The sequence below is a fragment of the Macaca thibetana genome, chromosome 17 (assembly GCF_024542745.1).
Source record: "Macaca thibetana thibetana isolate TM-01 chromosome 17, ASM2454274v1, whole genome shotgun sequence".
Classification (NCBI taxonomy): Eukaryota; Metazoa; Chordata; class Mammalia; order Primates; family Cercopithecidae; genus Macaca; species Macaca thibetana.
Window position 1 is genome coordinate 12,080,833 of NC_065594.1, and position 14,011 is coordinate 12,094,843.

At 43.4% G+C, this 14,011-nt stretch overlaps 1 protein-coding gene across 1 annotated transcript in view; it reads left to right on the plus strand.

The window, feature by feature from the left end:
* Positions 1-11,648: 11,648 nt before the first annotated feature.
* Positions 11,649-14,011, plus strand: part of KL (klotho) — a 50,407-nt gene continuing 48,044 nt past the window's right edge. Inside the window, exon 1 of the mRNA XM_050765919.1 lies at positions 11,649-12,491. Coding sequence (XP_050621876.1) covers positions 11,667-12,491 — 825 coding nt within the window. The 5' untranslated portion in view covers positions 11,649-11,666. The remainder of the gene's footprint in view (positions 12,492-14,011) is intronic.

Consider the following 14,011-nt stretch of genomic DNA (forward strand, 5'->3'; position numbering starts at 1 on the left):
TTTTTCATTATTCTTATTTCAGGAATAGATTGCTTTGATATATCGGTATACTCTCCTCCTTCATTTTTCTTTCCACTATTTTCTGAACTACTGTTGCACAATTTTCATTTCTTTTATCACTAATGGTGCTGAATATTTTTCATATTTATACTTTGTCTGATTGTTCTCATGTTAATTCTTTGATGGTGTGCTTTGCCACCATCTAAATGTATAGACTTTGAGATGCAGCCTTGAAATTTACCAGCAGAGACACCAGGCAGGCACTGAAGGTGTGAGATGAGGTCGTGCCTGGAAAGATTTAAATGTATGCATCACTCTCACAGTTGAAACCAGGAGTAGTTGAGTTCTCAGAAGAAGGATGTCAGCAGAGAAATGAATGAAGGGCCAAGGTTTAGGAGATGAGGATAGCCGACAAGAGGCAGAAGAAACTCTTCACCAAGCCAGAATCAACAAGATCCACACGTTAGGAAGGAAATTATAAAGATTGAAACGCTGGGCCACATAGGAGGTTCTTGCTGAAAAAATAAGATCTTCAGCGTCTCTCTTTAGGGAGAGATGACAAAAATGGCACAGGCACAATATCAATACCATAGGGGTGAGGATTTGTAGGCAGCTCTGCTGATGCTTGGTCAGGGGTTCAGACCCTAACACCCAAGTTTTATTAGTCACATTTGCAAAGGGATGTGTTTTGTGCTATTTTCTATGCTAGTGATACAGTCCAACTAATTAATTCACACGCTCTTCCAACCAGTGACCCTGATGACTCAGGACACCAATTTCAAGCCTGGGGTCAGCAAGAATGGCTATCTGTGAGAATGAGCTGAACAGATGCTAATTGGGCCATCCAAATTCTGAACCGTTGACCTTAGTCCTTAATCAACAAAAGAGACTGACCATATTCAAAGAAACAGCAAATTTACCTTTGTATTATATGAAAGAAAAGTACAGCTGTTCTGTTATCTGAGTTAGAAATAGGTCCCAAAATTGTGGGTTTTAAACGCCAGCACATAGACAACTTGAAATATTCCTTAAAGTATTTGAAATAAATATGGTTTATATAGACAGTTACTTCAACAAGGCATGCTGTGCAGCTTCAATCCTGCTGTTCAGTGATGCTTCAATACCCTTTTGTTGACTATTCAGGAAATTCACTATAGGCTCTTTTGCTTTCTTCATACCCACTCAGCTTGCTTACTTTCAGCAGTTGACTTAATCTTTTATTCTACGAGAAAATATAAACCATTAGTTTTAAGTTTCCTGTCATTTGCCTCAAACCCAGTCAGGCTCTCACCTCAAAATATATTTGCCTATACCTTCATCTCTGCTGCTGAATCTGTCTGTGGCTCTTCCCACCTCTCTTCCTTTCTCCTTTTACGAAAATATAATCCTTTTGCACTTTGAACTAAGACTTACTGACATGTACTTCCTTTAACTTACACCCAAGTTAAAAAGTCAAACAATGTTGAAAGGTTAATTCAAAAATAATCACTCCTTTGGTTTTAACCCTTTCAACTCTTTTAGCTATTTTTTTTTCATTCATTTGACATTTCACCTTCACGTTTTAAAATAGAATGCATGCATCATGTTCTCTTGAATCATTCATGCAACTGCCCAATAGAGTTATAATCAGAAGTGTCTATTACATTCATATTAAGCATAAGTATGTAGATTTCATTCACAGCTGAGCCAAGTAGTGTGTTATACTAACATTTCCTTTATCACACAACTTATTCTTCCCCTGGAGAAGTGCTTACCTACTTTAAAAAAAAAAAAAAAACGTATTTTTGAGTCTGGTTCTGATGCTTGCATTGTCTCTTCACACTGAATTACTTCTTTTTTTTTTTTTTGGCCTTTTAGTATGCTTTGTAATTTTTGGCTAAAGGTTGGATATGATGTATCAGATAAAAAGAACAAGGTAGACAAGCCTAAAACTGTGAGGCTTTACGTTTATCTGGCTAGGAGTTAGGCTGTATTTGCTTATCATAGCTATGGAATCAGATGCTAAAACTGCCTTTAGGGTCCTTATTTTTGTCTCTCCTATTGTTTTTGGGCTTCCCTAGAGACTTCTTCTTAAATAGGATCTGAAGTTTTAGCTGTATTTCCCTGTTGTTATATAGAAGCCCTACTGATGTGGTGGTTGGGTGAGGAGTGATAAGGTGTGGGGAAATGGGAATCATTCTGTAGTCCTATGATTGGAACTCAGTCTTTTAGTGAGTCTGAATTTGACATTTCTCTTTCTCCGTATTGGAGACTTGGGTATTTACTTTGCCCAACTTCTATTTTTAAGGCCACCATCTCTTCCTTTCTTGTCTTAGTATCTCAGATCTTGATTCTTTCCGGAGGGATATCAGGTAAATCATCTTGCTTCTCATTCATATGTTCCTCAGCTAACTCACTTACCAGCAATTCATATTCATTTCCTTTCCATATGCTAACCCCTCTCAGTTTCATTGAAAATAGATTTATCTGTTATTCTCCTCATTGTATTTGGGGAAATTTTTGAGAGACAAAGGGAATAGAAACATCTTGACTCCAGTAATTCAATGGCCCATGTCCCTGATGAGCCTATTCCCAGCATCTAGAGAGAAGCCTTGTATCAGGGCATGTTTAGTTAGTGTCCAAATCAGCATCAGGCTATGGAGGCAGAGGTATTACTTAGGAAGACATGGCAGGTGATGGCGAGTGCAGGATCCAAGCTCTTGGCTTCCTGCTCCACTTGGAACAGATGCAGCCACCCAGGAACAATCAGATTTCCCAGATTGCAGAAGCAACAAGAATTGAATCTAGTGGCTCCACAGTCTACTTTAGCTACAGGGAGCTCTGCAGAACTGTATCTTCCTGAGAACCTATTTGCAGTTATCTTAATGTCTTTTTGGACCTCCTTTTTGTGACCTTTTTAGTAGCTTCTTGTCCACCATCCCTGATGCACTGGCTTATATTTCCTTCTGCACCATGACAGCATTCCAGCTGCATCCTCTTGTTTTTCTGGTCTTCTTACTGGTTCCAGGTTTAATATCTTGGGACACTAAAAGTTTACAATCAGCTACTTTAGATCACAGCTGGTGCTAGTTAGGCTATTTTGCTTCATCTTCCCCTTGAAACTCCCAATTCTCATTTTCCTTAACCTTTCCTTCTCAGCACAAAAGTATGTGCAGAGTTCCCCATCTTGAAAAAATTTTCTCTGAACTCTGCTAACCCCGCAAGTGACATTCTTTCTCACTCCTTCCACTGGCAAACTTCTCAGAAAAGTGTACATCTGTGGCCTTTGTTTTCTTGCTACCCACAGACTCTCATTAATGACTTACATTGTAATCTGGCTTCAGTCCCCATTACAACTAAAAATCTGTCTCCAAAGTCACCAAATGAACTAACTTCTAGGTCAGTTGTCTTTTCTCAACAAGTTTCATCATCTCCTCTTTTAAAAATACTCATCTCCTAAGTTTGAAAAACACTTCATCCTGTGACTTCTGGAACTCCTCTGTGGGCTCACTTTGTTTGGACTCCTTTCTTCCTCTACCCCACCCATCTAACTCAATGGAGACATATGCCAAGGCTCAGCCCTTGGCTTTTAGTTGTTTCTTTTTTAATACCCTCATCTTATCCGCTAGCCTCGTATCAATGTTTCTGGTCCAAATTCCCAGACTGTAACTGCCTCCTGGCTTCAATTCTATTGTTCTATTATACAGTTAATATTTTCACTTGTAATGAGTGACACTCAAATTCAACATATTTAACAGGGAATTTATCTGTTGCTCAAATTAGTTATACTTCTGAATGTACTTAAATATATATATATATAGTCTTATTTTTATTTTTGATTAAGCTCAAAACATTAAAATCACCTTTTAGTCTTTCATCTGCTCTTCTCTCTCATGTTCAATTAGTCTTTTTTTGAATTGCCTTACATCTTTCCCTTCCTTTTCTTTACAATTTTCACCATGCTAGGTATAAGCCTTTCTTAACTTATATTATCCAGGTACTGTAGTTGCTTTCAAAGTGGTCTTTCAGGTTCTAGCATCTCCTCTTTTAATTAATCCTGCCTGTCACTGCCAAATCGATAGTTTCGTTAATTAATATTGGCTCTGTCTTAAAACAAGTTGAGGCATACTACAATTTGACATTGTAACTTCACTACTTAAAAGCCCTCAGTGGCTCCTGAGTTGAGTTGGGCTCTTACAGGTTTGGACTTCAAATCTTGGAATGTAAATCACTTCCACATTTCTCTTGCTTGCAAATAAGAAGAATGAGGATACCATTAGGTGGAAGTGGCTCCCTGATGCCTCCCTAGTCCTTCACAAAGGTGTGCCTGGTATTTGATAGTTCTGGAAATCTCTGTGGAATGAGGAATTTGCTAGATCAGAGAAGCTCAGAACTCCAGTGTTAATCCCTCTTAATCCTTTTGGGCTTATTAGAGGTATACTGGGAGAAGTGGGGAATGTTGGCAAGTAAGCTATTCCATAGTTACATAGTTTTGTGTTCTGCTTATTGTTGTAACATCAGTTCTTCCTGAAGTTTTTCAGTAGAGTAGGCTCAGGCCATGGCCTACCGTAGTTCCATGTAGGATGTCAAATATGGTGTTGTGACCACTTTCCCTTTCTGTGCTCAGAGCAGACATTACTAATCAATCACAGGCTCTTTTCCTAAGCCAGGTTGTGGCTTTAGAATCCTCAACATTTTGTTTTGGCCCTGAGGTAGAGCAATCCATTCCCTACCAATGGGTTCATTCATCCATTCCTTCATTCCACAAATACGTATAGAGCACCTACAGTGGATGGGTACCATCTCTTAGGTACTGGAGATCTCTCAAATAAAAGGCCATATGTCCATTATTATGGAGTTTACGTTCTTATGGGGGATAAAGGAAATAAACAAGTAAATGAACAAGATAATTTGAGACAGTCATAAGCTCTATGAGAAAACTAAACAGGGTACTGTAGTTGAGAAGAACTAGGGTAACTAATTTGGACAGAGAGATCAGAGAAGGTTAAGGATATGCTTTTTGTCTGGGAGCAGACTGAGGAGAGACAAATGGTTCCACGAAGAGCATTCCAGAGATGGGGCAGGGCAAGTCAAAGGTGCCAAAGCTAGGAATAAGTTTGGCTTGTTCCAAGGACAACTAGGAGGCCAGTGTGGCTGTAGCAGAGTAACAAGCAGGGAGATAGGTAGAAGAGGAGGAAAAGCACAGCCAAGGAAAAGTCAATAGATTGGAGAGACAGCCTACAGAATTGCAAACCATACATCTGATAAGGGGTTTAATATCCAAAATATATAAGTAACTCAAACAACTCAATAGCAAGAAAGCAAAGAACCCAATTAAAGTATGGGCAAAGGATCTGAGTAGACATTTCCCAAAAGGAGAAATGGCCAAATCTATGAAGACAATGCTCAACATCACTAGTCATCAGGGGAATGCATATTAAAACCACAATGAGATATCACCTCACCCTAATTACAATGGTTATTATATATAAAAAAGAAAGATAACAGGTGTTGACAAGATAGAAAAAAAAAGAAAATCCTTGTATGCCATTGGTGGGAATGTAAATTAATTTAGCCATTACAAAAAACAATATAGAGGTTCATCCAAAAATTTAAAAATAGAACCACTATGGTAGGGCATGGTGGCTCATGCCTGTAATCCCAGCACTTTGGGAAGTCAAGGTGGACAGATTGCTTGAGCGCAGGAGTTTGAGATCAGCCCAGGCAACATGGCAAAACCTCATCTCTACAAAAAATAGAAAAAATAGCCAGGCATGGTGGTACATGCCTGTAGTCCCAGCTACTTGGGGAGACTGAGGTGGGAGGATTGCTAGAGCCCCAGGGACTTGAGACTGCAGTGATTCGAGATTGTGCCATTGCACTCCAGCCTGGGGGACAGAGTGTTATCATGTCTTTAAAAAAAAAAAAAAAAAAAATCACCATATGACTCAGCATTCCTAATTCCTATTATGGGTATATATCCAAAGGAAATGAAATCAGTATGCCTAAGGAATATGTGCATTGCTGTGTTTACTGTATCACCATTCACAATAGCCAAGATAATGATTCAATCTAAGTATCCATGAACAAACAAATGGATAAAGAAAATGTGGCATATATCTACTATGGAATAGTCAGCCTTACAAAAAAAGGAAATTCTGTCACTTGTGATGACATAGATGAACCTGGAGGACATTATGTTAAGTGAAATAAGCCAGGCTGTTGCGGGAAGTCAGGGACCCTGAACAGAGGGACCGGCTGAAGCCATGGCAGAAGAACATAAATTGTGAAGATTTCATGGATATTTATTAGTTCCCCAAATTAATACTTTTATAATTTCTTACGCCTGTCTTCACTGCAATCTCTGAACATAAATTGTGAAGATTTCATGGACACTTATCACTTCCCCAATCAATACCCTTGTGATTTCCTATGCCTGTCTTTACTTTAATCTCTTAATCCCATCATCTTCGTAAGCTGAGGAGGATGTATGTCGCCTCAGGACCTTTTGATGATTGCGTTAACTGCACAAATTGTTTGTAGAGCATGTGTGCTTGAACAATATGAAATCTGGGCACCTTGAAAAAGGAACAGGATAACAACAATGTTCAGGGAACAAGGGAGATAACCTTAAACTCTGACTGCCAGTGAGCCGGGCAGAACAGAGCCATATTTCTCTTCTTTCAAAAGCAAATAGGAGAAATATCGCTGAATTCTTTTTCTCAGCAAGGAACATCCCTGAGAAAGAGAATGGCCCCTGAGGGTAGGCCTCTGAAATGGCCCCTTTGGGGGCTGCTGTCTTTTACAGTCGAAGATGAAGGGATGAAATAAGCCCCCGTCTCCTGTAGCACTTCCAGGCTTATTAGGATGAGGAAATTCCCACCTAATAAATTTTGGTCAGACAGGTTGTCTGCTCTCAAACCCTGTCTCCTGATAAGATGTTATCAATGACAATGCGTGCCCAAAACTTCATTAGCAATTTTAATTTCGCCCTGTCCTGTGGCCCTGTGATCTCGCCCTGCCTCCATTTGCTTTGTGATAGTTTATTACCTTGTGAAGCATGTGATCTCTGTGACCCACACCCTATTCATACACTCCTTCCCTTTTTGAAAATTTCTAATAAAAACTTGCTGGTTTTATGGCTCAGGGAGCATCATGGAACCTGCTGACATGTGATGTCTCCCCCAGACACCCAGCTTTAAAATTTCTCTCTTTTGTATTCTTTCCCTTTATTTCTCAGACCAGCTGCCACTTAGGGAAATAGAAAAGAACCCACGTTGAATGTCAGGGGTGGGGGTTTTCCCCGATACAGGCACAGAAAGACAAATACTGCATGATCTCAGTTATATGTGAAATCTGAAAAAGTTGAACTCACGGAAGCAGAGAGGAGAATGATGGTTGCCAAAAGATGAGATGTGGGAGTGGAGGGCTGGGGAGATATTGCTTGAAGGATGCAAAATTTCAATTAGATGGAGGAATAAGCCAAGAGATCTATAGTGCCACATGGTGACTGTAGTTAATAACAATATGTTGTATTTTTGAAAATCTCTAATAGAGTCGATTTTAAGTATTCTTTTTTTCTCTCTTTCTTTCTTTCTTTCTTTCTTTCTTTCTTTCTTTCTTTCTTTCTTTCTTTCTTTCTTTCTTCCTTCCTTCCTTCCTTCCTTCCTTCCTTCCTTCTTCCTTCTTCCTCCCCTCCCCTCCCCTCTCCCCCTCCCCCCTCTCCCCCTCCCTTCCCCTTCCCTTTCCCCCCTCCCCTCCCCTCTCCTGTCCTCTGCTCTCCTCTCCTTTCCTTTCCTTTCCTTTTTTTGAAACATAATCTTGCTCTGTTGCCCAAGCTGGAGTACAGTGGCATGATCTTGGCTCACTGCAACCTCTGTCTCCTGGGTTCAAGCGATTCTCCTGCCTCAGCCTCCTGGGTAGCTGGGATTACAGGTACCCACCACCATATCGGTTAATTTTTGTATTTTTAGTAGAGACGGGGTTTCACCATGTTGGTCAGGCTGGTCTTGAACTCCTGACCTTAGGTGATCTGCCTGCCTTGGCCTCCGAAAGTACTGGGATTACAGGTGTGAGCCACTGCACGTGGCCAGATTTTAAGTCTTCTTACCACAAAAAAGATACGTATGTGAGGTAATACATATGTTTATTAGCTCGATTTAGCCACTCTACAAATGTGTACATATTTTAAAGCAACATGCTGTACATGAAAATATATATAATTTTTTGTCAGTTAAAAATTAATTAATTAGTTTTAAAAAGAGGAGGTCAGGGAATACTTGTGTATTTTGTTAACTGGACAAATGAAACTCTACTTTCATTTACTCATTAAACAAACACTTGTTTTGTGCTCAGCGCGATTCTAGGTGCTGGGACTACCACATTTCAGTCCATTATTTCCTTGCACACAAAAACCGTTTCTTTTCACCACAAATACACTGTGAACATTTTTTTTTTCTTCAGTGTTTACATCTCTTGATTCCTTCCCTCCAGGTCTTTGTGCGAGTTTTACTCTTTAAACCCCAGATATTGTCATTTTTTTCTCTGTAAAACTTTTCCAAGCAACTCAAAGTAATTTCTTCTTCTGAATTTCTCTAACAATTATTCTATGGGTCATTTATTAACACAGCATAATCAAATAACTTATTTGTTTTCATCTTTCTTTATCTTTTCTTTAATTGGATGTTGCCTTTGAGCTCAGAGGTTGTCCTCTATGTTTTGAAGTCTCCACACAGCTCATTGTTACCTTGCCCATAGTTGTAGCTCTGTGAAATAAAACTCTGCCTGTAGAAGGTGAATGTCTGTGACCGGTGAGCTGAGAGCTTGTGGGATTGGTGTTCTGTTTGGGTGCATGTGAATCAGTGCATCTCCTTCTGTTCCACTGGTGTTAAAAGGCTCCCATAGTCGTGGGAACACGATAGGAAAGAGAACAGGTGTGAAGGCACGGGATGAAGGAATGTGGAGAATGGAGGAAAAGTTGATCAGATTGACCACTTTTAGTGTTGAAATCATCACCAAAATGAAAGCCAGTAAATAAATTTACAATGTCCTTTTCTTTGATGCATCAATAACTTCACCTTCATGTTCAAAGCACAGCAAGTAATTAATCTCTTATTTGCATTTGAAACCCAAGTTTCAGATGTTTGAAGGTGGTTGTAAAAAATAAAAACCAAAGTAAAGCCAAAATAAATAAAAAGCAGCACTAGGCCGGGCCTGGTGGCTCATGCCTGTAATCCTAGCATTTTGGGAGGCTGAGGCAGGTGGATCACAGGAGGTCAGGAGTTCGAGACCAGCCTGGCCAGCATGGTGAAACCCTGTCTCTACTAAAAATACAAAATTTAGCCAGGTGTGGTGGCACGCCCCTATAATCCCAGCTACCTGGGGGGACTGAGACAGGAGAATTGCTTGAACCCAGGAGGTGGAGGTTGCAGTGAGCAGAGATCACACCACTGCACTCCAGCTATTCACACTTGTGGAACCCAGAACTTAATAACCATGAACAGAACTCTAATAAACAGAAAGTTCTGGAAATAAAGTTTAATCATCATATAATCTTTATTGTTGGGTTAAATGAATAATCATCTGGGAACATGTCTTTGAATGCTTAAAGCTATGAGATGCATGTGCCTATGTGATAGACAAATTTCAGATGTGAAACGTTCAGTTGACTTGGTCCTGCTTTTTAATCACTGCTTTAAAATTAAAAAAAAATGCTGCTGGTCAAGTAAAAATAGCAATAGATAAAATCTGCCCTGAGCAAACAGACCATACATCAATAAATAAATACTTAGCTTAAGCGATTTTCCATGAGACCCATGAAGCATTTCTAATTGAAACTTAACAAGCTACAACCCAACAAACACTCCAATTTTCAGTTCTAGAAGGGAAATGTGAACTCCATGTAGATGTAGCTTTTAAAATCTAGCTGGAAGAGAGTGTGACAATGAAGTTGTGTGCTGTAATTTTTGAAAATTGCTGAAGTGTCATGGTTTGCTATTTCGTATTTATTGAAAAAATGTAAATGCCACATTTAACAAAATGGCAGTAAGTCTGTTTCAATCTGAAGGCTTAATCTTACTAATCATGATAATATATGCTAGCTGGAGTTGGGAATATTTCATAAAATACTGGAATACATTTGTGCTTATATTTCAGGGGAGTTAATAAAAGCACCTTCATCTGCAACATTTAAAATTTTATTGCCTTTAAATTTGTATGAAATAATGCGGGGAACATAGATCACTGGGAGAATGGATGCACCTCTGTGAGGATCTTAGTCATTCAACACACGTGTAGGGATGAGGAAACTGAGGCACGACTTACTGGATAGGAAGGTAGAGATATTAGCAAGAGCCTTCCCTTGTCTGGGCTTTCTTTCTATCTTTGAGTCACCTTTGCGCAGTTTTTCATTGCACTTCACAAGCCTCTGAGGCGGCAGGGCAGACAGGACACCCCTATTTTATACACGAAGAAACTTAGGCTTACAGAGGTTTCCTGCCCCAAATCACAAAGGTGGAGCCTAGACCTTCTCAGTCTCCACCAACTGTATCTCGGTTATTCACAATCCTTTCTACCCACATCCAAATGGACACCGTGGCTCTGCAATTTCTGTCAAAAGGGCTCTTTGGCAACAGGAAAAACGTCATGGCTCCATTGTATTGTAGAGGATGGGAATGGGTGTTCCGGCTAAATCCCCCCTCCCTTTTCCCTCCACAGCTCAGATGGCAAATGTGGGACCCAGGGACCTCCCGCTCCAGCAGGGCTGTGCGCACAACTTTGCACAGATTACCTGCTAAGTCAGAGCCGAAAGCTAACACAGATGCCAAAGGATAATAAAGGTGAATGAGATTTACTCAAAATTGGAAACTTGGTGTTTGGTTTTTCAGGAGAACAATCAACAACTGTGATTTGAAGTTCACCAGGGAATTCTGATAGATCTAATCAAAGACAGAGTGCTGGTTTGAAATGATTAAAAGGTAACAGTAAAAGGGAGAGTAAAACCCCAGTCCCAACGCAACCCATAAATCTACTTTGTCTTCCTCCAAAGAGGGGTGCGCGTGGGCTAGTCTCCCGGCGATCATCTCACCTAAGCGGGGAATCCCTTTCTCTCAGCACACGGTGAAGTTCCCCCTTGGCTGTCCCACCTGGCCGTCCCTCTAGGATTTCGGCCAGTCCCTAATTGGCTCCAGCAATGTCCAGCCGGAGCTTCTCTGGGCCTCCGAGTGGGAGAAAAGTGAGAGCAGGTGCTTCCCCAACCGCGCGCTCCTCCAGGGCCCGGCAGGATCCCGCGCCCAAGTCGGGGCTAGTTGGTCGGCGCCTTTTCTCCCAGACGAAGCCGCTCCAGGGCTGATCTCGGAGGACGCGCGGCCGGCAAAGAGAATGAACCTGAGCGTCCCCGAAACGTCCTGCGCGGCTCCCGGGAGATGGGAGAAACAGGTGCCTTTCTCCGACGTCCGCTAGCGACGCCTCTAGCACCTTGCCCACTGCCGCGCCCCTCCCGGGGACCTCTGGCCCTCCGCGCCCCCGCCCCCGGTGACAGGGCGGAGGCAGGCCCGGCTCAGGTAATTATTGCCAGCGGAGCCAGCCGGGGAGCGGGGGTGGGCGCGCCGGCGGGGGGCGGGCGGCGCGGCAGGGCGCGGGCATAAAGGGGCGCGGCGCGGGGCCCCGGCGCCTGGCTCCAGCGCAGCATGCCCGCCAGCGCCCCGCCGCGCCGCCCGCGGCCGCCGCCGCCGTCGCTGTCGCTGTCGCTGCTGCTGGTGCTGCTGGCCCTGGGCGGCCGCCGCCTGCGCGCGGAGCCGGGCGACGGCGCGCAGACCTGGGCCCGTTTCGCGCGCCCTCCCGCCCCCGAGGCCGCGGGCCTCTTCCAGGGCACCTTCCCCGACGGCTTCCTCTGGGCCGTGGGCAGCGCCGCCTACCAGACCGAGGGCGGCTGGCAGCAGCACGGCAAGGGTGCGTCCATCTGGGACACGTTCACCCACCACCCCTTGGCACCCCCGGGAGACTCCCGGATCGCCAATGTGCCGTCGGGCGCGCCGTCGCCGCTGCAGCCCGCCACCGGGGACGTGGCCAGCGACAGCTACAACAACGTCTTCCGCGACACGGAGGCGCTGCGCGAGCTCGGGGTCACCCACTACCGCTTCTCCATCTCGTGGGCACGGGTGCTCCCCAATGGCAGCGCGGGCGTCCCCAACCGCGAGGGGCTCCGCTACTACCGGCGCCTGCTGGAGCGGCTGCGGGAGCTGGGCGTGCAGCCGGTGGTCACCCTGTACCACTGGGACCTGCCCCAGCGCCTGCAGGACGCCTATGGCGGCTGGGCCAACCGCGCCCTGGCCGACCACTTCAGGGATTACGCGGAGCTCTGCTTCCGCCACTTCGGCGGCCAGGTCAAGTACTGGATCACCATCGACAACCCCTACGTCGTGGCCTGGCACGGCTACGCCACCGGGCGCCTGGCCCCCGGCATCCGGGGCAGCCCGCGGCTTGGGTACCTGGTGGCGCACAACCTCCTCCTGGTGAGTGCGAGGGGCCAGGCGGAGGGCCACGCGGGGGAGACAGAGGGCCCCAGGTGGGGCCAGGGGGAAGTGTGGGAACTGAGATTCCCCCAGACGAGGCTTCACTTGGACACGTGTATGTGGTCACCAGGGGGAAACTGAGCAGCTCTGACTTCCGTTGGAAAGTGAGGAATTAGGAGATAAATCCCTCAGTGGGCACACGAGTGAGTGCCCCTTGGAGTCCATCTGTGGAAAGGAAGTGGGAATCGATTTCAGCAGTGAGGAAAGGAACTCCTTTCTCTGGGTGTAGAGGAATTCCTAGAGGTGATGGCGGGGAGGATTTGCTAGGGGAAACTACAGGAGAGAATGAGCAGGGTGGATGAAAGAAACACGTTTGTTCTTAAGCTGCACAGAGAGAATTACTGTCTGTGGAGATGTCACGAGTTCAGTGTTAATCCAATAAGATCTGTCTTGCTTGTGGCACAAATTCACACTGTTGTGAAAATGTCAAAACACAGCTCCCCGAGAGTCAGCTTTAAACTGTGTTTGGAGGTCCCTTCTGCGGTAGGGTAGGGAACTCTGCTTCCACCAAACTTATTCACCAGGGGTGTGAAGACCACTTTATACAATCTCAAACAAAGCTAGTCATAGAAACACAGAAACAACTGCAGGGTGATATAGATTGTTCTACCACACCTGTATTTCCACAGTGCTCTCTACAGTTGAAAGGGTTCCTCACTTATGACATTGTTAGCCTGATAAAATTAATTGTAACACCCCTGTGCAAAAGATTTTATTAATTTTGACAGCAAGAAATATTTATATGCCATGGTAAAGTTGTCTCAAGTATTTCTTCCTCCTTTTTTCTCCTTAGTGTTCAAATTTAGGTACCATTGTTTTCTCCTTAGTGTTCAAATTTAGGTGCCATTGTTTTGGGGATTCATTTATAATCATGTCAGTTGTTAGTACACTTTGTACAGAATTTTGTGTCACAATAAAATATTTTATGTACATGTATAAACATTTTAATAAAAGTGTTTAAATGTACAGCTTTTGGTACCCAATTTTGATGTCTTGTGGGCCTACTGGAAGACCTATTTTTAAATTTAGAATTCAGCCACATATTCTGAACAAAGTCAGTATGAAAACCATTTCTAAACACTTTTAATTAAAGTCATAGATAATATGGGCAGAGCACTACTGGGATATTGAGGTAACTTAGTGCTCTGAGCTGCTGGTAATGTTGTAATAATGGCTAAATTAGATTTTATGTCAGTTCCACAAAACCTGTTTGCTGCTACTGGCCAGAAAAGAATGTTGGATTTGTTTGGAAACACATTGTGATTTTTGTGTTTTCATACTTATGTATGTCTTTTCATAAGGGTACTTTAGAGCAGTGATTCTTACACTCTTTCAATCCTTTTATGGAACTGAAAAACCCTAAAGACCACCAGTGTATGGTTGGTGATAGAAAAACTATGGGAAGAATGGTCTCACTTTTTGAAGAAAACATAAGCAAGTTATCAGTTCATACTGGAAGC